At 41.7% G+C, this 24,513-nt stretch overlaps 1 protein-coding gene across 4 annotated transcripts in view; it reads right to left on the bottom strand.

The window, feature by feature from the left end:
- Nucleotides 1–24,513, bottom strand: part of FAM234A (family with sequence similarity 234 member A) — a 100,859-nt gene that overhangs the window by 24,609 nt on the left and 51,737 nt on the right. For all 4 annotated transcript variants that reach the window (XM_033914740.1, XM_033914739.1, XM_033914741.1 and 1 more), the window contains exons 7-9: nucleotides 17,072–17,213; nucleotides 10,544–10,684; nucleotides 590–665 (exon numbers count right to left, since the gene is read on the bottom strand). In XM_033914740.1, the coding sequence (XP_033770631.1) occupies nucleotides 590–665; nucleotides 10,544–10,684; nucleotides 17,072–17,213 (359 nt within the window). The remainder of the gene's footprint in view (nucleotides 1–589; nucleotides 666–10,543; nucleotides 10,685–17,071; nucleotides 17,214–24,513) is intronic.

Below are 24,513 nucleotides of genomic sequence, written 5' to 3'. Positions count from 1 at the left end.
TAAATGAAAAAGTGCCAAACAGACAAAAATGGGACAGGGAATAAAAATGAATTATAAAAAAAAAAAAAAAAAGTCCTGTGCTACTTGTTTCTAGAACCAAGAAGCATGAAGACAAAATTTCTGGCAGAAATAAATCACTCTAGAAACAAAAGATACATCTTCTCAGCTCAGCGGAGAAAGTGAAACTGTGGGTTCCATGCAACTTGGGTATTTGTGGTTGAGGCCTATCAAAGTCTTCTAGAAGTTAAAGAATGGGATCAGTTGAGGACATCATCCACATGTGAATATACTATGTCTTGCTTGTCCTCTGAGAATAAATAATAAAAGCATATTTCTTATTTACATGCGCTATTTATTCTAGGCGTACTAATGCAACTATTATTTCACTGTCTTTGTTGGCATATGGTTTTACTCTATGTTGTGCATTTGCAACATCTTGTCTCTCCTGTCTAAATATGCAGACCTATTTCATACATAGAGGATACCCTATGAAACCAGCTGGTCAGGGCATACTTGGCATCCTGAGCTAGCTAGACAATTTGTAGAAGGTTGCCTCTTAGTTCTGGGTCCCAGAAGGACCTGCTCCTACCTTCTTTCGGTTGTTTTCAGCACCAGTTTCAATGATGATACTCAGAGTCTTCTTATAATAACCAAACGTGGGCTCACTAAATAAGAGCAGAGAGGAAGGTCATGGTAAATCACTGCAGAAAGTGATTTTAAAATATGATTTATCAGATATTATGAGCCCTCTCTTTGATCAGGCACCATCAGAAAAATGCAAACATTCCTTAATTAGAAGACTAAACACACTGCTCTTTACAGAGAAACATAGCATGACTTTCAATAAGGCCCATTTACATTTATCCAACTAATTCTTGCTGTATTGCTTTAGACCCCTTTTGTCTTCCTCTTCACAACTAAAGGATACCCTGTGCTTATTCCATGATTTACTTAATTCTATTGCTAGTTTGTCTCCACTGCTGGGAGGCTGTTACTTGCATCCTCTACCCTTTCCATGAAGAAATACTGTATTCTGATGTCACAATTTAGTTTCTCTCTTTAGAATCCCATATTATGACCACTTGTACTAGAAGTTTTTTTATCCCTGGAAAAAAATAAAAGTTTGCTTCTCAAATATTGTTTATAACATTTAAACATATGAATGTCTATCTATACTTCAGGTGCAAAGGACATACGAGTCCTGATAATAGGTAATATTCCTTTATTTCAAGTTGATTGCAGAAGGATAAAATTTACATTCTTCAGCTCTATCTCCTTCCCCAGTGCTGTAGAGCTCTCTTCAGTTTTTTTCATTCTGTGAGTTGAGAAGGTGCGATTCTAATCTGCTCTGATATTTTTTATTTTGGGGGTTTTATCCGAGTTTGAGGCTTTTCGATGCTGGAGGTGTCCCTGGTGACCCTGGGGCAGCTCTGGGTCAGAGGTCTGACGCTGACAAGATAATCCTCAGGGTTCCTGTCCAGCCGGTCTGCACTGAATTTTGTGGAGCTCAGGGTCTTTTCCCTTTGAAGCTAGCTCGCATCCTGATTTATTAGGAGCTTGAGTGCAAGCTGTTTGGCCCCGGTTTTGGTCCAACAGGGCTTAATGGGTGCCAGCTGTGTAAATTTCTCCAGCTGCTTGCATGTGGATCTGTGGGGCTTGAGGTCTTGGACGGACTTTGGTCTGACTGGCAGCCCAAAGATCCTAGCACATGGTCTGGTATGTTGAGCACATGGCAGTGTTCTCCATTTCCAGCTACTGTGACAGCTGCAGCAGGCTAACTCAGCACAGACAGTGAGTACTGCCTGAATTTGCAATTTTTAAAGGTTTCTGGGGCTCTAGCCAAGGTTGAAAAAACTAATTTGTACTGTGATGTGCAAATAAAAAAAGATGGAAACACCAAAATAATATAAATATTGCTTTGATCAGAATTAATCTACATGAAAACTAGCAAAGGGAAGGCTTCCTATTATTGTCTACTACCTTTCACTGTTGTGGGTCAGATCTCTAATCTAAGGCTTGGTTTTATATACCGAGTCATCATTCTAAGAAAGCTTGATTCGGTTTATAATAGTTAACTTAATAGAAAAAAATCATAAGGAATAATGAAAAAATTTCAAGAAAATTAATTTTCAAAATGTTCAGCAAATAAAGTGGTTTTTAAAGATTTCCGGAAAAAAATTAAAGTGAACCAGAACTCCTTAAAAGAAGCGGAAGATCATTCCAAAGTTGAGAAAATGTCCCTTTCCTGGAAGGAAGGGATAACTTAAATTGTTGGATGCCTCTTGCAAAAGAGAATCTGTAGACATTCTAAGATAAAGGAATAAGAGGAGTAAAGATACCATATAGGATCTTGAAAGCAACACAAGCACATTTAAATTGAACTCTAAAATAAACTAGGAGCCAATGAAGACCCTGAAGCAACGGAGTCACATGGTCAAATTTACGTTTCCCAAAAATCAATTTCGCAGCAGTATTTTGAATCAATTGCAATCTATAAAGGCAGATTTTTGCAATGCTGAGGTAAATAACGTTGCAGTAATCAAGGCGAGATAGTATAATTGACTGAACTAAAATAGAAAAATGATGATGATTAAAAAGATGTCTAACCTTCCTCAGCATACGTAGATTAGCATACGTCATTTCTTGACCACAGAGTTACTTTGATCCTTAAAAGAGAGAGAGGAGTCAAAAAGGACTCCCAAAATCTTAGTAGAAAACTCAATTTGTAGAGAGAATCCAGAAACCAAAGCTACAGAAAAAAGAAGACAATCTAATTTTGGACCTAACCATAATAATTTGGTTTTAGTTGTGTTAAGCTTCATCCGGACAGACTGAGCCCAGGCTTGAAGTTTAGAGATACAAAGGTTTACTTTAGATGCTAGGTCAGTAATGTCCAGATCTATCTCTATAGAAATATCATCCACATAAGTGAATAAAGTTTCCCAGGTTGACAGCTTAAAGATGTTCAAGATGGTCATAAAAAGATTGAATAGGATTGGAGAGAGTGGGGAACCCTGAGGAACCCCACAAGGAGGCTGCCAAGAGTCGGAAATATTACCTTCAAAGTTCACTGAATAGGAATGATACAAAAGAAATTTAGAAAACCAATCCAAAACTACCTGATGGAGACCTATGTCTGAAAGTAGCTGAAGAAGAATATCATGATGAACTACATCAAACGCTGCAGATAAATCAAACTGAAGTAAAATAGAACATTTATTTTAGAGACAAATTTGTTGAATTTCTAAAAGGAGAGAAGTCAATAGGGTTTCAGTGCTAAAGTTAGAACGAAACCCATGTTGAAATGATTAGCATCAGGTAAAAACTTCCAGTTCTTGTTTAAAGTGATTTAAAGTTAAGTTCAAACTCTAAATCAGCAAGCACCTGGAATAAATCCAACTAAATGAAAATAAATGAAAAGTAGCAGCACTTAAGCCCAACGGGGATCTCCACTTCACTCCCGTGTGAGCGCTTCATCACAAGCATACTGCATATCCATCATATGCGAATCTTCAAAAGTAAAATATTGATCACAAACCAAAAAATTAATTTCCATGCAACTCATGGTCTGCTCACTTTAAAGTTGATATTCGGAAATTCTGCATACATCAGGCGCCATTGTCCTTTAATACATCCAAGGAAATGATGTCATCCCTCAGAAGTACAATGAAAATCTTTGTCACCTCCAATATATCTTTTAATAAAAGGGTCTCCGATCAATGTGTGAATTTAAAATCACGAGGTTCCCTTGAACTCAATTTAAAGATCCATTTGGATTCTTCTCTTTCTATAATGGCTGCTCGATCTCCCCTTTTTGTGCTCTTACCTACAGTGTCAATTACGCAACATTGTAAATCCCAAAATATATGTTTGACTCTCATAATGCTCAACTAGAAGTTCCATCACTTGTAAAGTTATTTCACAAATGTTATAAAAACCACATCTGTAATGACCTGTAAAAACTGATGTTGATGCTTTTTTTTTTTGATGCTGACACACAGGCTAGACTAAGAATTTCCTTCAGGTTGTTCCCATGAGAAAAAGCAATCCTAACCTTATTAGTAGTTAAAGTAGGGTGTGTTTGCATCTTTTTTTAATGATGTTTGCTAGTGCAAAACCGGAAGTAGAATGCTTTAAAACACGTCATTGTGTCATCAACATCTTTGTGTCTTGCATTCGGAATGAGCTCTCTTGTATACACTGTGCACAAACATTTGTAGGATATCCTCTCATCACTAACTTTTTCTTCAACTTACTTATTTAAAAGCTCCAATCAATGAATAATTCCTTATTATTGAGAGCATTTGGAAGAATGGTAAGCTTTTCTTTAAATGCAAACGATGGCAACTTTTAAAAGACAAGAATGTGTTTCTATCTGTTTGGTCTCCTGGGGGATCTGTGATATTTTTGTGAATTTTGGGCAGAAAATAGAGTACAGGAACTACAGGATGTATTTTATTGAGAAATTTACTATCCTTCAATGTCAAAAAACCTTCTCTAATACTATCATTTGTGGTCTTCCACATAATGGATTGTAAATGCTTAGTAGGGTCCAAGGTTAGCTTCTTGAATGTACTTAAATCACTCAGTTACCTTAAACCCTAGATGAATATTGCCCCTCCCTTGTCCATCTTTTTTATAACAATGTTGTCTTTTTTCTTTAATTCAATCAATGCTGTTCTTTCAGATGCTATCAAATTATTTCTTTGTTTATGTTTACTTTCAGTTTTCAATTCTTCAACATCCTTTAAAACTAATTGTTTGAACTTGCTTAATTAATGCCATGTCCATAGGTCCTGGAGCTTTCCAAAATGATTTTGGTGGAATAATCTACACACACTTTTTCTTGGTTATGAAAAAATATTTTCAATTCCAAATTTCTAAAAACTTTCTCCAAATCAACATTGAATTGAAAATCATGGACCCCCCCCCCCCCCACACACACACACAAAACAGTAGGCACAAGTGAGAAGCCCTTGGACAATACGATGGTTTCTTTCTTACTTATTTCTCTTTTGGATACATTAATAAATCACATATTCCTCTTTCTTTGTGATCATGTCCATGGTCTGTTCCTTTGTTGAACTCTCCCTCCTCGGTTCCCCTTTGTATTCCAGATCTTGCATCTAAAAAAATTTCCATGAATCACTAGTGTACTGGTATCTGAACTAGTACTGCTTGTCAACTCCTTGTCTGTGTTTGGACTGACGTCTTTTGGAACGCTGTCATCATTATCTTTTTTGTGCATCCAAAGATATACCCTATTATTAGTATAATCCTTTTCATCCCTGAATAATTTTTCAAATTTACATTTTTTAATATTCTCTGAATTTCTCAATGCGCTCATTTGACAATTTTGTTGCTTAAATTTCTCTAAAATGTTATCCTTTAAAGATCAAATATCATTCTCAAGCTTTCTCAAGCTTTTTTTTTTATATTTGTTATAACCGATCTGCTCTTTTCAATGCTCAACATTAAATCCAAAGATTACTTACTGAGAATCTTGTTCCATTTGTCAATGAACTCATGCCTTATTTGCATCATCAGATGGCTGACTGAACAGCACAATCATATTCACACTCGAGAGTTGAAAATATTTCCGATTATTTCTCCAGTATTGTATTTACTTATATCGGATTCAGTAATGTGTTTACTTATATGATATCTTCAGATTGCCACTAGAGTAACATAGCTCCATGTGGCTGCAAATCCTCATTGATTCATTTTGCTATAGTCAGTTTATAATTAGCTTTTGTACTACTTTGCCACTTCATACATTTTATAGTCTTGATTATATAAATCAAACTTAGCTTGCATTGTAGATTTCATTTCTGGCATGTTCCCCCTCGCCAATGCTTTTCAGATTTACTTCCTCAGTGTCAAAGACTGCATTTACTAGGAACTGTTAGCACTTTTTCTGCTCTTTACAATCTGCCACCATGGAAGGGATTGACTGAGGCAAATGCTCAGTATGACATTATTAAAGTCCTGAGCAAAGTCTCAGCTTATTCCATCTCTGCCTACAGAACACTTTAGATCTGACAGTGGGTGGGAGATTCGGCTTCTAAAGCCACCTTAACCCTTTCAGGACCAAGGGACATATTTGTCCCATAACTTTAAAATCCTATAAATTTTGATTGGGATAGTCTACAGTTCTAAATTTGATATGTACGGATTCCATATGATACTGCCTTTATGTAAACAAACTGGTTCCGACATTCATTCATTAGCGTCGTTGCCAGATTGACGAGAAGATTCACTTGCCACACTGTCCATAAGCCAGAAGTTTGATTTTTTAAATAAAAATAATGATATTTCACAAAAAAAAAATCAATTTTTTGGCATCTGCAAGCCCTTTTTACCATAAAAATGTCGTCAAAACCACAAAAATTGGCCTACGATCCTTATGGTCCTGAAAGGGTTAAGCAGTCTCTCCTTTCAGAGGCAGATGCTTTTTGGAAAGAGTTTGAATGATCTTATGGTCAGTGTGGCTGATCATCATCCTAAAAAAATTCTGGACAGTAGACCTCAGAACTCTCAAGGGTCTACTTGGAATAGTTTTCAGGGCTCCAGGCGCTTTCATCAGTACTCTGGATTCTCTGCCCAGAGAGCAGCACAGGGTTATAGACAAAGATACAGTATTCTAGGGACATACCCAGGCCACGCTCTGCCGCAGCCTCCAAGAAGTCCCAATGATGCCAGGACTGTAGCTGAACTTCCACAGATAGGAGCAAGGCTAATGGAGTTCTGGGAGGCATGGGTACTTATCAGCTCGGACTGCTGGGTGAGGGACATAATCTGAAATAGATACCAACTAGAATTCAGTTACCCTTTGGCGGATTGTTTCATAGATTAATTAACTGGACAACCAGAAAAAGTGGTCAGAATTTGAGCATCGGTGGACAGGCTGCTAGCCATTCAAACCATAGAACCCATTCTGCCTGCAGACTCAAGTTTGGGCAGATACTCTTTATACTTCATAGTACCCCCACAAAAAAAAAAAAAAACTCCCTCCCCCGACTCAGAAGACTGGAAACCAATCCTGGAACTGAAGCCAGTCAATGCAGCCAGTCAATGCAGTCAATGCATCTTTGTGTCTTGCATTCGGAATGAGCTCTCTTGTATACACTGTGCACAAACATTTGTAGGATATCCTCTCATCACTAACTTTTTCTTCAACTTACTTATTTAAAAGCTCCAATCAATGAATAATTCCTTATTATTGAGAGCATTTGGAAGAATGGTAAGCTTTTCTTTAAATGCAAACGATGGCAACTTTTAAAAGACAAGAATGTGTTTCTATCTGTTTGGTCTCGCTAAACATAAGAACATAAGCAGTGCCTCCGCCGGGTCAGACCATAGGTCCATCCTGCCCAGCAGTCCGCTCCCGCGGCGGCCCAAACAGGTCACGACCTGTCTGAATCACCAGAAGGGGCCCCTTGCCACCTTGGTTTCTCATTAAAGTCCTATCTTCCCATCAAAGTCCTCACCCTCCGGTCTTGCCCATGCACGACCTGGTTGGCTTTCAATACTTATTACCTGGTTAGCTTTCTATACTTGTGTTACATCCCAGCACCTCTCTCAGTATCCCACGATCCCTTTATCCCTCAGGAATCCGTCCAATCCCTGTTTGAATCCATGTACCGTACTCTGCCTGATCACTTCCTCCGGTAACGCATTCCAAGTGTTCACGACCCTTTGGGTGAAGAAAAACTTCCTTGCATTTGTTTTGAACCTATCTCCCTTCAGTTTCTCCGAATGCCCCCTCGTACCTGTTGTCCCCCTCAGTCTGAAGAATCTGTCCCTATCCACCCTCTCTATGCCCCTCATGATCTTGAAGGTCTCTATCATATCTCTCCTGAGCCTCCTTTTTTTGAGAGAGAAGAGCCCCAGCCTATCCAACCTCTCGGCGTATGGGCAGTGTTCCAGCCCTTTTACCAGTTTCGTTGCTCTCCTTTGGACTCTCTCAAGTACCGCCATGTCTTTCTTGAGGTGCGGCGACCAATACTGAACGCAGTATTCCAGATGTGGACGCACCATCGCTCGATACAATGGCATGATGACTTCCCGCGTCCTGGTTGTTATGCCCCTCTTTATGATGCCCAGCATCCTGTTGGCTTTTTTTGAGGCTGCTGCACACTGTGCAGATGGCTTCAGTGATGCATCCACCAGCACACCCAAGTCTCTCTCAAGTCTGCTATCTCCCAACAATGCCCCCCCCAATTTGTAGTTGAACAACGGGTTCTTTTTCCCTATATGCATGACCTTGCATTTTTCCACGTTAAAGCGCATTTGCCATTTGTTTGCCCAGTCTTCCAGCTTGTCCAGGTCCCTTTGCAGGTCCTCACACTCCTCCCTGGACCTAACTCTACCGCACAGTTTGGTATCGTCTGCAAATTTTATAACCTCGCACTTTGCCTCCTTTTCCAGGTCATTGATAAATATATTGAAGAGTAACGGCCCCAGCACCGATCCCTGTGGCACACCGCTCGTGACTCCCCGCCAGTCAGAATATTGGCCCTTTACTCCGACCCTCTGCAGTCTACCCGACAACCAGTGCTTGATCCATCTGTGCACATCCCCTCCCACCCCGTGGTTCCATAGCTTCCTAAGCAGCCTTTCATGTGGCACCTTGTCGAAAGCCTTTTGAAAATCGAGGTAAATGATGTCTATGGGTTCCCCATTGTCCACCCGACTGCTTATTCCCTCAAAGAAGTACAGAAGGTTCGTTAGGCACGACCTTCCCTTACAGAATCCGTGCTGGCTAGTTCTCAGTAGGCCATTCCTCTCGATGTGTTCGCAAATGCCGTCCTTGATCATAGCTTCCACCATCTTCCCTATAATTGAAGTCAGGCTCACCGGCCTGTAGTTCCCGGGGTCACCCCTTGATCCCTTCTTGAAGATAGGTGTGACATTCGCCAATTTCCAGTCCTCTGGTACCTCTCCAGTTTTCAAGGATAGGTTGCAAACATGCTGGATTGTGCCCGCTATTTCTTGTCTTAATTCCTTCAGAACCCTTGGGTGGATCCCGTCCGGGCCCGGTGATTTGCTGCATTTTAACCTGTCTATCTGTTTGAGGACATCCTCCTTACTTACCTCTATGTGATCCAATTTTTCGGCCTGTTCCCCACTCATGAGCTCCTCTGAGTCCGGTATATTAGATGTGTCTTCACTCGTGAAAACCGACGAGAAGAACGTGTTCAACCTCTCAGCTACCTCTTTATCCTCCTTAATCACTCCCTTCCTATCCCCATCATCCAACGGCCCCACCTCCTCTCTCGCTGGTCGCTTCCCCTTTACATAACTGAAGAATGCCTTGAAGTTTTTTGCCTCCCTGGCCAGCCCCTCCTCGTATTCCCTTTTTGCTTTTCTAACCTCTCGGTGGCATTCCTTTTGGCATTTCCTGTGCGCCTGGTGATTTTCCTCCGTTGGGTCCTTTTTCCATCTCCGGAAGGATACTTTTTTTGTCATTTATTGCCCTCTTTACTTCAGTTGACATCCAAACCGGGTCCTTTGACCGCTTGTTCTTGCAGCCTTTCCTGAAACTGGGGACGTACATTCTTTGTGCTTCCTGCAGGGTATCCCTGAATAGGGTCCAGGCGCTTCCTACAGTCTCCATCCTAAAGATGTTTCTGAGCTTCCTCCTCACCATTTCCCTCATAGCAACATAGTTCCCTTTCCTGAAGTTGAGCGCAGTTGTTGTGGTCCTCCTTACTATGGGTGTCCCCCTTTCTAATGTGAATCTGATCGCGTTGTGATCACTGTTGCCTAGTGGTCCTCCCACTTCTACCCCTCTTGCAGGCCCCCCTAATCCGTTTAGGATGAGGTCAAGAGTAGCACCCCCTCGCGTCGGTTCCTTGACTAGTTGCTCCATGAAGCAGTCCCTCACAGCTTCTACAAATCCTGTTTCCCTAGTGCAGTTGGAGTGACCCGTACTCCAGTCTAAAGTTGAAAGGGAATAGATTCCGTACAAACGTAAAGAAGTTCTTCTTCACCCAGAGAGTGGTAGAAATCTGGAACGCTGTTATAGGGGAAAGCACCCTTCAGGGATTCAAGAAAAGGTTGGATAAGTTCCAGCTGGAACAGAACATAATACGCAAGTAAGGCTAGACTCAAATAGGGCACTGGTCCTTGACCTAAGGACCACTGCGTGAGCGGACTGCTGGGCACAATGGACCACTGGTCTGACCCAGTAGCAGCAAATCTTATGTTCTTATGTTCTTTCAACCCGAGCAGTTGAAATCCCTTTTGGAGTTAAAAGAAGATCACAACAGGAATGATTTAAGTTAATTGTGGGTATGTTAAAGTAATAGGGTAATGCATGAGAGCCTTTCCTGTTTGCTTAATGTTATGACCTCCTTTTCTTTTAATAGCTACACCCTCAATAATTGTGGTCTAAGAAGAATCTGTTAATGTTTTGTGATAATTTTATTTCCTCTGTTATTCAATACTTTTTCCGCTTTACTTTAACAAGTTTGTTAACTTGTGATTTAACTGGCATAATATAGATAAAAACTTTTGCTGAACAGATTATTAAACCTACCTCAGAACATTGTCTGTATTGACAGTCCATAGGGTATGAAGGCTTTGTCCATCCAGCAGCTGAGACACATTAGATGTCACAACTAGAAGATTTTCAGGTGCATCTCCTGGTACCTTCACAAGATAACGAATATCTTCGGAACTAAAGTAAATAAGAGTAATTTAATAATGTTCCTTATGGTAAGGTACACCTTTAACTATAAGCAAGGCAATGGCAGGTAAGACATAAATAATATCATAACTTTGGATTCTATTGAAAGCTGATTTTTCTCATGTAAATCTGGAGGGTCATTTTATAACAGGTATGAAGGCCACATAGGTGCCTATTTTCAGCCTATTCTATAAAATCGGTACCGTAACAACTGAGCACAGGACATAAGTGCTCCGACAAAGGCGCACCAACAATTGCACGCAGGACGTAAGTGTGCTGCTGCTTTAAAGCCTTACCGGTAGCGCTGTGAGGGGGGTATGGGGGAACCCCCCAGTACATGTACAAGTCCTCATGCTCCCATTGCGGGGGGATGGGAGGGAACCCCAAGTACACTGAAAACTCCCGTTTTCCTCTCAGTTTTCAGTGGTCGGGAGTTTTTCAGTATAGTGGGGGGGGGGTTCAGTATAGTGGAGTGGGGGGGGTTCAGTATAGTGGAGGGGGGTGTTCCCCCCTCCACCCCCCCTGGGAACACGAGGACTTGTATATGTAGTGCGGGGATCCCCCCACACACAGAGCTAACGCTATGGCTTGAAAGCTGCGGGAGCGGTGGCACGCATACGTAGTGCATGCGATTGTTGGCACAGGATTGTCGGCGCACCAAAATCCAGCGCGCTTTTCACAGGTTATCCTAAAAACACATGAAGGCCTATTTCATATAGAACATGTACATTAGATTTCAAATATCCAAGACAGTTCTGGTGTTATTTTGAAACAGGTTCTGCTGAACGTGGAGCCTTTTGTAAAATATCTATAAGGACATGCAAGAGTACATGTGCATTTGCTTGCACATGGAGCAGGAGCAGCCATTTTATAAACATATAGCTTGAAAAAATAAACAGCTCTGTTTTATGAGCAATGTATATTTGCTATCTATAAAGGTCTAGGCTGAGGCTGCTGATACAAAGTACAAACCTAGAAATATTACTATGTCTACAAGCCATAAAAAAGCACACAGTCACTATTCAGCTCCAGAAAAAGAAAAGGGTAATTAGTAAAATTATGTCCATACAAAATAATCGGGCCAATAGGAGAATACAAAATTAATACTTTAAGTCTTACTAAAAACAAATACACTGACATTGGTAAAAACTAGAGACAAACAATTACCATATTTTTATGCATATAACATGCACATATGTCTAATGCACTGAAATTGCTGAACTATGAAATAAAACCAATATAACATGCCCATGAATGTATCACATTATGAGTCAAAATCTAGAAGTGTTCTGCAAGAATTGATGCCCCTCTCTCTCGCTCTTCCTCTACTCCATCCCCCCCACCCACCTTCATCAGGAGAATATCTGCCCTATAAACCACACATTAAAGGAAGAAAACCAGATACCACTCTAGATGAATTTTCAGAAAGACGTTTCCACATGTTACCATTGAATTTTTGGGGTCATTAGTCAACAGTGGGCAGAGAAACATCTAAGTCAATTACAGGACCTTCTCTTTTTTAAACCACTTTAAACTTGGGGGATGTGTGGGGAGTGCTGCATCCTTTGGAACGGGGTTATTCTTATCTCTCCCGGGCACATGATACCCTTTACTGCATAGACCTTATTTTGATTTCCCGCCAACTGCTCCCGGAGGTGTGTGGGATAGAGATGGGACCTATGGAGATATTGGACCATGCTTGGATGCAGTTACAGTGGTGTTGGGGAGATCCCAGGGGAGGGAAGAGTAGTTGGAGATTTCCTTGCTATCTATATAGAGATGCACGCTTTCAGGAGTATCTTCTTCAGAAGTGGAAAGACTATCAATACAATAATCAAGTGCACCGAAATGATCCTATCCTCTACTGGGAGGCAGCGAAAGCAGTGTTAATGGGGGACATTTTAGCTTACATAGTTCATCAGAAATGGGCAAGGCGTAACGAATCTTGCAGTTGGAACAGAGGGTGACTAGTTTGCAGCAGCAGTTTGGAATTTCCGCGGTACTGCAACTTAAGGTGTTGAATGAGCTATTTATATCGAGGAGCTCAAAAAGCCTCAGCTTACCATAAATTTCAGCTATACCATTTTGCCAATAAAAGCAGCCACCTCCTGGCATGGTTGGGAAACCCTAGGATGGAGTGGACAGGCATTACCATATTATGAGATTCCCAAGGGGTTTTGCATCATAAACGTTAAGACCATTTGTGAAATCATGGGTCAATTTTTAGGATCATTGTATGCTTCTGATACGGATGCCTTGGATGGAACTGTTTATCTGGACAGTTTGGACTTGCCAAGATTGACTGATAAAGAACGTAGTTCCTTGGAGTAGCCTATCTCCTCTGATGAAACTGATTGGGCCATTCGGAATGGCTCTTTGGGGAAGGCACCCGACCCCGACGACCTGCAAACAGTTTTATAAGCTGTTTGTGGAGGAGATTGCCCCTTTACTCGCAGAGGTTTTTAATCTTGGGGTGGCAAAGAGTTTTTTACCTAGACATCTTAACATGGCTCACATCATAGTACTTCCGAAGCCCAGTAAAGATCAGACTTTGCCAGAGTCTTATAGGCGATATTCCTACTCAATTTTGAAACTAAGATTTTGGCAAAGGATTCTGGCTAATCACTTGGCTAGAGTACTGCCATCCTTGATATCGGAACAACAAGCGGCCTTTGTGCGGGAACGCCCCATGTCTAAAAATATTTACAGGATTTTGGTGGCTTTGGAAAAGTGTACATCGCTTAGTAAAAACGATAAGCAATTAATCAAATACATATTAAAACTTGAAACCTGCCCCACCCCATAAGCCCTGAGCACAGCGAAGTTCAGACTTTGTATTGTGATCTGGGAGCTCAGATTCTGGTCAATGGGATACTTTCGGAGCCTTTTAAAACACACCAGGGGACTAGACAGGGATGTCTCTTATCCCCATTACTATTTGTGCTCTCGTTGAACCCCCCTGATTAGTGGATTACAACTTGGAGCTAGTCATTTCAAGATAGCGGCATTTGCAGATGATTTACTGGTGTTTCTCTCCTACTCGCTTAGGTCATTGCTGACTTTATTGGAGAGTGAGGGAGTATGGAGACTTGTTGGGGCTTGCTCTGAACTTTGGGAAGTCAGAGGCTTTAGCTTCTTTGGATTCCCTACGCAGGACTTGGGGAGCAAAATTTCCTTTGAAGTGGGCAGAAGGCTCTTTTCACCACTTGGGAGTCCAGTTATCTATGGATATGACGCGTTTGTACTGTTTAAATATTGGTAAGTTATTGGCAGATACTCACTCCCATTTGGTGAGGTGGAAGGGTTGCCGCTGTCCTTGATGGATAGAATCCATCTTTTCGCATGATCCTGGTCCCCAAGTGGCTTTATGTTTTTCAAACTCTCCCTGTAAATTTTTGAAGAAAGAAATTCAAGCTCTCAACTCTTTCTCTCGAGGTTCTTTTGGGGCAGGAAAAAGACTAAGCTACGGTGGGCCAGCATGGTTGGACATTGGGCCAGGGGTGGGTTGGGTATACTGGATATCCATCTATATAATCAGGCTTGCCTTATTCATGACTGGGTGTTTGATTCAGACATGTTTATTGATGTGGCCTTAGAATGGGACTATTTTTATCCTATGCACCTCCTGTATCTCTTACATGCTAAACTTCGGGACATATTTCAATCCACTCAAGGGAGTGTGCTATTCCATCCACTTTGGACAGTGTGGAAACAAGTCCTCTCTCATTGGAGTCAAGATCCACATATCAGTGTGTTGCTGCCATTGGTGCAACCTTTCTGCCGAGACTTACACCCTCTATTTTCATCAAGTGGAGGACTGGGGGCACATTCCAACTGTGTCATATTTTTCAGGAGGAGGGTACACTACTTTCTTATGAGATAGTGATTGCTAGAGGGATCCCATCAGCAAATTTGACATGTGGGGTCCTACCCAGTGGGCTCCCGGTCCTGGGAGTTTGGGACTAGGTTTGAGGAATTCCTGGAGGTGCCGGCGGAGACCAGAATAATGGTTTCCTATTTCCATAAGGGCTTGCTTAAGTTACAGCCTCCCAGGAATGTTTCCCGTGTGCTACAGAACAGGCAGAGAGACCTGAACTGGAATCTGTCATTACCTATATTGCTAAGGGCTCTTAAGGGTATACTAGCTGTGGTGGGTAGTGCAGAACTGCAAAAGTGTCATCATCGTATTATGCTGCGGGCTTATGTCCCTCAAAACCAAGCCTATTACATGAGAAGTATTGACACATAGCTTTTTATAAAATGTCATTCTGCAGCGAGCTCTTAAGAGCATAGTCTGTGGGCGTGTCCAATAATTCAAGGTTTTTGGAAAAATGTTGCTTACTTCTTGTAAAAAAAAAACACAACTTAAATACAGCCATTTCTCTCTTTTGCATATGTATCCAGCTAGGGAAAAAAAATAATTTTTGAGCAAGAGTTACATTGTGGAGAAGAAATGTATTTTGAATCATTGATTGGGCTGCCTCCTTCCATGTGGTATTGGAGAAACAAGCTCCCTTCAAGTCTTTCCCTTCAAGTGTGGACTTCCTATATGAATATGTTAGCTCTGAGAAGTAACAGTCGGAGGAAGTGACATCACTGAGCTGAATGGATGGGTGACTGCTCAGCTCCGTATGCCTTGATCTTTAATCTTACATTTCACCCTCTCTAATTCGCGATTTCAACCCACTCGAGTGGCGATTTTGCTGGTTTTGCCTTGTAGCTTTTACTGCTATTAGTATGGCTCACTCTGCCCGCAAAGCACTGAAATATTTTGCGTTTGGACCGCTGCACATGGAGGCCTCCAAGATGGCACAGTCTGGGAGCAGACTGCTTGCTCCGCCGCTTGTAAATGCTCCTGTTGCAGAAGAGGTTTCTTCTATTTCTCTGCCCAACCCCTTGTTGGAGGTTTGGGAGCTCTTTAAAGTGTGTGGCGCAGTGGTTGAAGCTACAGCCTCAGCATCCTGGGGTTGTGGGTTCAAACCCCACACTGCTCCTTGTGATCCTGGGCAAGTCACTTAATCTTCCATAGCCCCAGGTACGTTAGACAGATTGTGAGCCCACCAGGACAGATAGGGAAAATGCTTGAGAAAATGTCTGATTGTAAAACCGCTTAGATAACCTTGATAGGCGGTATATAAAAATCCTAATAAAACTTAAAACTTGAAATTTGTATGGATATGAAGGGGCTTCGTGGCGAATTTACCACTTTAGTTAACGATCTTCGCTCTGAAATGGCGAACCTTGGTACTTGTGTGGGGGAGGTAGAAACTTCCTTAAGAGGATCAACGTATTGAGTTGGCTGCCGTGGATTCCTGATCGAAAGATTTACAAGCACAGCCGGTTTACATCTATGATAAACTGGAGGATCTAGAAAATAGGAGTCGACGATCCAACCTACGAATTTGGGGTATACCAGAGTCTGCTGATACTGTGAACTGTGAAAAGGTAACGCAACAAATTGCGTTATTACTTCTTGATGCAGACTCGGAAGGCCGCTCTGAAGCTCACAGAGCCCTAACTTTGCCGCAAGGAAATAAGCCTAGAGATATTGTGGTCTGCTTTAAAGAGAGGTAACAGTCAAATCTTGAATCTTGGGTTTAGTCTATTTTTTTCTGTTTGGGGACAGGGAGGACAGAGGATTAGGAAGGGAGGGGGGGAATCAAGGGGAGGTGTTGACTGCTTGGGACCAAGGTGGGCATGATCCATTATTGCAAAATTATTGTTCTTGTACGGATGTTTGCACTTCTCATTGGTTTCAATAAAAAGAATATTAAATTTAAAAAATTCAATTCAGCCTCTTCTATCACAGCCTCTAGATCCAGAAACTGGTAAGTATAAAAATATTGCCTAATTACTGTCAGTTAAAGCATCAATAGGGCAATTTTCAAAACCATGCAGGCACATGCAAAGTCTGTTGGTACTTTTGTTGCAAAAGAAACAGAACAACAAAACCTCTCCGTGAATAAGGCTGTCCACTCCATTTCTTCTGTTGCTGGTACTTTTATTGCAACAATTATCAAAAAGAAAGTACAACTACACTTTAGAAATCACAGCTTTGAACTCCCTCCAACGGGAAAGTACCCAAAGATCTACACCTGTTTTTCCAGTGGGTACATTTTCTGCTTCCTCAGCCTTCCTCTCTTCTGAGTTCACTCATCTTTCCCTTCAGATAAAAACACACATTATTGATCACAAGGTGTACCTGAGCAAAGGGTGCTCAGTTTTCAGACAGCCCATTTACCTAGGTAACAGCACTCTCGTTAATCAGCAGTTTCCATTGCAAGCAAACACTTTCCAAACATTCCATATCATTTTTTCCTTTACTAATAATATAACAGGCACTTGGCAGATACTTTGTTAGTTAGGCACTGCACATACCTGGAAATGGGAATAGATACATATCCTGCACTATTCATCTTCTTCTCCCATTCAGGATCTTGTTTGAGTGTTTCAACTTTAGTTTGTATTCCAGTTGCTAAAGTATAAAGATTTTCCAGGGCATAACCATCAATAGAAGGTCCTGTGGGAAAAAAAAGCACCTGTTTAAGAAAAGAAACGTTTATTCTTACTTTTATTCTAATGGTTTCATAGTCACCTTAGCTCAAAGGATGTCTGTAAACAGTCCCATCAGACATTATCTGGTTCATTATCTAAAATGCCAATGTGCAACACCACCTTATCAGGGCGCAACAAAAGCTTCACTCTTTATTTAAAACTCAATATCACTAAAAGGAGTCCTTTTACTAAGTTGTGATAAAAAACAGGCCTCAACATGCCCTTATGTGGTCTTTCCTGCACACTAAAGCTATTTTTACTGCTGCTGTAAAAGTGGCATTTTTCTAATCTTATGAATGTGCTAATGCTGCCTTTTCTTAATTTAAAAAAAAAAAAAAAAAAAAAATTACCACATGAGCACTTACTGCAATTTTCCCCTCTAAGGGCTGAGTTTATATAAGCAAAAACTTTTTTTTCTTGAGGAAAGGACTGATCCCCCGAAGTTCTAAACTTTCCTTGCTTTTAATGATCGATGCTAAACCAGTTCTAATTGGTTTAGCAGGGAAGTATTTTAGCTTCCGATGCACACAATGGCGCTATATGGTCTTTGTGTTTCATACCATCCTCTGATAAAGCACAGTTACTTACCATAACAAGTTTTATCCGGGGACAGCAGACAGATATTCTCACATGTGGTACAGACAGTGTCAAAGTGTACTGGCACTTTAAGCTTTGCGAAGTTTCAAGACTGCCCGCACCGCGTTTGCGCGAGTGCCTTCCCAACCGACGTCAGCTTGTGGCTCCTCAGTTCCGTAAGCAAGCTTAGAAGCCAACCAGGGAAGGAGGGAGGGATGTGAGAATATCTGCCTGCTGTCCCCAGATAACACCTGTTACAGTAAGTAACTGTGCTTTATCTTAGGACAAGCAAGCAGCACATTCTCACATGTGGATCTCCCTGGCATACTGAAATGGGATGGAAAGTTGGCCATGAGTTCTGCTGATGGACTGTGCCCTGTCTAGATGTCTGTTCTTTGGGTTGTAAATGCAGTGTTTAAATAAAGAATTAAAATAAATAAATAAATAAATAATTCTATAACACTGCTTGGCCGAAAAGACCATCTCATCTGGAGCAGGAATCCAGACAGTAGTGAGATGTAAATATATGAATTGAGGACCAAGTAGCTGCTTTGCAAATATCATCAATGGAAGTGGAACATAAGAAAGCTACTGACGCTGCCATTGCTTGTACTTTCTGTGCTGTTACACGACCCTCAAGCTGCAGCCTAGCCTGAGCATAGCAAAAGGAAATGCAGGCCGCTAATAGTTCTCTTAGTTACAGGCATGCACAATCTGTGGAGACTAACAGTTGAGGTGAAGCCCTTTGTGGCTGAGTCCTTTGAATGTTGTAGTAAGCAAAGAAACGCTTACAGTCAAATGTGTGAAGAGCAATTTTTCCAGGATGAGAATGAGGCTTTGGAAAAAATCCTGGAAGTACAATGGATTGATTCAGGTGGAATTTCATGACTACTTTGGATGAGTTCTGAGAACCGCTTTATCATGGTGAAATACTGTAAAAAGCGGGTTGCAAACTAATGCTTGAAGTTCACTCACTCGACAAGCAGAAGTGATAGAGTCAAAAAGACCACTTTCCAAGTGAGATACTTAAGATGAGTAGATGCCAGTGGTTCAAATGGAGGTTTCATCACAGTGCCTAGGACTATATTAAAATCCTAAACAAATGGAGGGGGCTTGAGCGGAGGTTTGCAGTTAAAAATGCCTTTCATGAACCAGGATACAAGCAGATGAGTGCCAAGAGGTTTATTGTTGAAAGGAGCATGGAAAGAACTAATAGCACTGAGGTGAACTCTGACTGAAATAGTCTTAAGTACAGAGTTGGATAAATGGAGAAGATAGTCCAACACTGAAGGAACAGACGAGGATGAAGCATGAAAGTCATGGAGGTTATACCACGACATGAAGCGTGTTCACTTATGCTGATAGCATTGCTGAATAGGCGGCTTTCTGGAAGCAGCTATGACGGCTTGTACCGAGTCAGAAAGATTAAATTCTGTTGAAGTTAGACCAAGAGGTACCAAGCTGTTAGGTGCAGTGACTGCAGATTGGGATGTAAAAAGAGATGTTTGAGTAGAGATGGAAAGATCTGCAATGGAATTGGATCCTTGGCACTCAGTTGAAGTAGAAGGGGAAACCAAGGTTGCATGGGCCACCGAGGAACTATCAGGATCATGATGGCTGACTCTTGTTTGAGCCTGACTGATGTCTTCAGAATGAATGGGATTAGTGGAAATGCATAGAGGAACTTGTCAGTCCAGTCCAGAAGGAAAGCATCTGCTTCGAGACAATAAGGAGAGTATTATCTGGAGCATAAGCGAGGTACCTTGTGATTGTAGGGAGACACAAACAGGTCTATCTGAGGCATCCTCCAAATAGAGAAGATATGGCGCAAGACTGCGGAGCTGAAAGACCACTCGTGAGGTCGGAGAAATCTGCTGAGTTTGTCAGCAAGGGCATTCTGTTTGCCTTGCACATATATGGCTTTGAGAAATATGTTGCAAGAAATTGCCCAATTCCAAATGTGCTTGGATTCCTTGTTGATGTAGTACATTGCTACTTGATTGTCTATTCGAACAAGGAAGTCTTGGTTGGAAATGTGATCTTGAAATGTGATCGCTCTGAGTTCTAACAAGTTGATATGGAATACCTGTTTTCAATGAGACTACCGACCTTGAGTTTTGATACCATCCAGGTGAGCTTCCCAAGCATACATGGACATGTCTGTCTTGAGAATCTTCTGATGTGGTGGAACGTGAAGTAATAAACCTCTGGAGAGATTTGCTGAGTTCAACCACCAGCAAAGAGATCAACAAAGTGGTGAGGTGACTGATCCGTTGGGACAAGGGATCCGTGGCCTGAGACCATTGTGACGCCAAGGTCCACTGAGCTGCCCTTAGGTGAAATCAAGCGAAGAGGATAACATGGACAGTTGATACCATGTGACCCATAACATGCATCATTTGTCTTGCTGAGATGCTCTGGAGAGTGGACACTCGATTGGAAGTAAGGTTGCCTGTATAAGAGTAGTGTTTAGCAGGGCTCCTATGAATTCTAATATCTGAGAGGGTTGAAGGTGAGACTTTGGAACCCTAGAAGTTGAAGGAAAGCTATTGTTAACCAAGTTGCTGAATGTTCTGCTTAAGGTGATAGAGCTTTGATCAACCAATTGTCCAGATACGGGAATACTTGCAACCCGTAAGACCTTAAACCGACAAACCACCACCAGGCAGTTTGTGAACACTCTTGGAGAGGAAGCAAGGACGAAAGGCAGAACTTTGTAATGGAAGCTTTAATGAGCTATCCAAAACCGTAGGAACTTTCTGTGTTTGAGGTGAATGGATATATGCGTGTAGGCCTCTGAGGTCAAGAGAGCACATTGTGACCAGCCAGGCTCCGTGTCTGTTCTGGTCCATGTTATTTCCTTGGCGTCCACCGGGGGGAGCCAGGGAGAGTAGCACAGTTGTGAACAGGCTCAGGTAGAGCAGGGTGTGGCTCCTTCTCCTAAAAAGCCAGTAGTTTGCTCTTGGGAAAGGAGGTGAGAGGGAGATAAGAAGTCTCCCAAGTTAGGCATTTCTGTCAAGGTGGGGCAATGCCTTAGACCCCGGTGTGGAAGAAGCTGAGGTCCACACCACCTTCTGCTGCAAGGGACGCCATGAGGATTGGCAGCTCCTGATTCTGAGTTTGTGCTGAGTCACTGTGAGTTTTGTTTTCCTCATTTTTGTGGCTAGGTTCTTTTCTGCTCCTAGTCACTGGTAAAGACTTTTCAGGACTGTACAATTATTGTTTGAAGCTAAGAGTGAGCGGGGAGAAGCTTGCCAAGACCTGGGAGGGAAGTTTGAAAGCGATTTGGTATGCTTTTGATGGCAAGCTTAAGAGACTCCTCTTTACCCAGTCCTGTTACAGATTTCAGGCTGGAGGCTTTATTTTTGTGTATGTTTGACCAGAGAGTGGGAGTGAATAAGATTATCTCTGAGAATCATTGAACACTATGAACTTACCCGAGTGCTGCTGAGCAGTTGTTGGAAAAGAAAGTTGTAAAATAAAGCTGCTCTGTGATAAGGCAGTACACGGAGGGAATTGTTTGTTTGGGAAAGACAAATCCTGAAGGCTGTCCGAGTTTTCCTCTGACTTTATTTTTGTTTTCATTTGGGACATTGATTATTTATTTTGAACTGAATGCCATTCTTGACTTTTTGATTTTGAGCAAGTAAAAGTTTTCACTTTCGCCATACTACCCACTGTGTCTGAATCATTGATTAAGTTTTGTGGAAAACCTGCAGGGTGATTCTAGCCTGGGTCACACGCTATTGTACTTTCGTTGGTAACCTCAGAGGGTGCTGCCGAGCCCTAAGGCAGCAGTGTGGTTACAACATCCTGTCATTTCATTCTAGAAGAGGGTACAGAGCCCACAAAGATAGCATGCAAAACTTTTGACTAGATAGTTGTTGTGGGTTCGGAGGTCGAGAATGGGACGAAGACTTCCTATCTTCTTTGGAATTAGAAAATACTTGGGAGTAGAACCCTCAGATTTTTCTGAGAAGAGGGTACTACGTCTATGGCATTTAGAAGTAGAGCATTGATTTCCTGAAGAAGGGATATCTGCTGTGATGTGAAAGAGGACTCTCTTGAAGGGTTGTCTGGAGGCATGATGGTAAATGGAGAGTAGCCCTCTTGAATGATTTTGAGCATTCAGTTGTTTGAGGTGATTAGAATCCAACAATGATAATATAACAGAAGTCTACCTCCGATGAGTTGTGGAAGAGGTTGAGACGAGGGAATGTTGGATGTGCTCTCCAAACGCAAGTCAGTAAGACTTGACTGGTTTTTAGGGAGCTGCAAGTTTGAGATTTCTGAGGCTTTTGTTGTTTCTGCCTCTTCTGTGGTGGTGGCTTGAAAGAAGCTGAAGTGGTGGGATAATGCCTCTTATGAGCATATTAAGCAGGCCACCGAGATGTTTTTTTAGATGATTGTGGCTTAGCGTTGGAGCTAGTGCGAGTAGTCCAACTCTGCTCATGTCATGCAAGTCTGAGTGGCATCCTCAACTTCATCTCCGAAGAGTTCTTCCCTGAGACAAGGGATGTTTGCCAAACGTTCCTGAACGTTAATGTCCATATCAGACACTCTTAGCCATGCCAGGCATCTCATGGCAATAGACAATGCTGATGCTCTGGATGATACATCAAAAGCATCAAATGTTGATCATGCCATGAACTTTTGTGTTTGAAATAAACTGTGAATGGTATCTTGAAAGTCCCTTAGGTCCGATGGAATGCACTGTTGAAATTCAGCTAACTTCTTAAGAAGATGTTTAAGGTAGAACATCATGTAAAAGCTGTAGTTCATAACTCTATTCGTTAAGAATTCTGATACAGACATCTACTAAATTTGTCCACGGTGCGACCTTCACGCCCAGTAATATAAACTCTGGAGCTAGAGGATTTCTTAAGAATAGATTCAACCAGCAATGACTGATGTGATAATTGAGGTTTATCAAATCCAGGAGCAGACTGAATCCTATAAAGAGTGTCAATTTTCTTTGGGGCTATAGTAGTGGAAAGAGGAATTTCCCAGTTCTTAAAATGAGCTTCCTGAAGAGGCAACTTAAGAAATTCTTTAGGAGGCTCGTCAAAATCCAAAGCCTTTAAGAGCTCTACCCTAGGCTCAAGGTCAACTTAATAGGCAAGTCTTTTCCCATATTTCTGATGAATTTGGTAAAAGATAGCCCCTCCAGAGATCTTCGTCTGGGAGCAGAGGAGACGAATCTGAAGGAATTTTCTCTGGACACATTTCTTCGACTGCAACAATTAAACATGATTTAATTAACTTGCCATCAGTGAACGGCTTTCCTTCCTTGGCTAATAAATGAGATATTCATTTTCGTAAAGAAATTGTGTTGCGATGAAATATTGGATATGGATATGCACTGGTCATAAAATGAGAATGATAAACGATGCAGAGAACTGTTACAGATTCACAATAGAACAGCACGAGCAGAATAGCGATACACGTAGTACTATAAACGCTGCCAAATTGTAACTGCGTCCATATGGCATCACAGCAGAGGCCACTAAGAGTGAGAGAAAGAGGAGCTACAGGAGCACCACATGCAGTATCTTGCAACTCTGAAATTTGGCTGTCAGCCGTTATAGCACGTACTTTGAAATTTTAAAGAATTTGAAATTACAAAATCCATTCTTAGCTCGCGGGCCATACAAAAAGAAGCGATGGGCCGGATTTGCCCTGCGGGCCATCTAAAGGATAACCATTCATGGACATATACCTCCTTTAAATGTATTAATTTCAAAAAGTGACAGGCCAGTCTAGTGTGCCATGTGGAAGGTTCCCAGGCCCCGATGTTCTAAACCTACCGTGCATTTAACGATTGATGCTAAACCTTAGTGAAGAAGCATTTTATCAAAAAGGAAAACTCGATGAGTTTTGGGTTTTTTTTTAAACAAAAATAAAGGGAATCCGATAAGAAAAAAGGAAAAAAAGTGAAAAAATACGCGAGCGGGAAGGCAAAAATTAGTTTTTCAACGGCCATTGAAAACACATGCGTCTTCTTCACTCCGCGGAAACGAAGAAACTGGGGACCACGCTCTCCTCCGTCGGGCGGGAAGGCACTCGCGCATGCGCGGTGCGGCCAACTAGAACTTTCTAGTTAAAAAGGTCCGTACCGGGGCTCCGTCGGTGACGTCACCCATGCGTTAAGAATATGCTGCCTGCTTGTCCTGGGATAATGGCTTCACCATGATTTTTTATATGCTTCCTAGCAGTCTCTGACTCTGCTATGTAAATGCAGTAGAACAAGGTCATTAATAATATTTAAGAGAGAACTACGAGCTATGCTCTGACATCACCTGATGATGCACAAAATGAAGTGCTGAATTAATGCTCCAAAATTACCAGTTGGTCTGGGAGGTGCTTTTAGTGTTAAAAAATACAGCTCTGTTTGGGCACATGCGTTGAAGGTGCATCTGAGATGCTTGCATCAAAGCTTAGGTTGCCCATCGTATGCGAGGTAGAAGTTCATCATATTTGGAAGGGGGCTACTAATTGCATGAAGGGAGCACTTGTTCTGCTGAAGCAGGCTGTCGATTGCATGAAAGGAACACTTGTTCCACTGAAGTAGTGTAAAAAAGTTTTCACATTTTGCCCCTCCTATGACATGCACCTATGATGCGCTCCTATAAGGTACACCTATGATCAAGGCTCATGTGCACATTCATGCCTTTTTCCATGGACTATTC

Source organism: Geotrypetes seraphini, chromosome 11, assembly GCF_902459505.1.
Source record: "Geotrypetes seraphini chromosome 11, aGeoSer1.1, whole genome shotgun sequence".
In the NCBI taxonomy this organism is placed as follows: Eukaryota; Metazoa; Chordata; class Amphibia; order Gymnophiona; family Dermophiidae; genus Geotrypetes; species Geotrypetes seraphini.
Note: the sequence above shows the minus strand (reverse complement) of the source record. Positions and strands in the feature narration are given on the sequence as shown.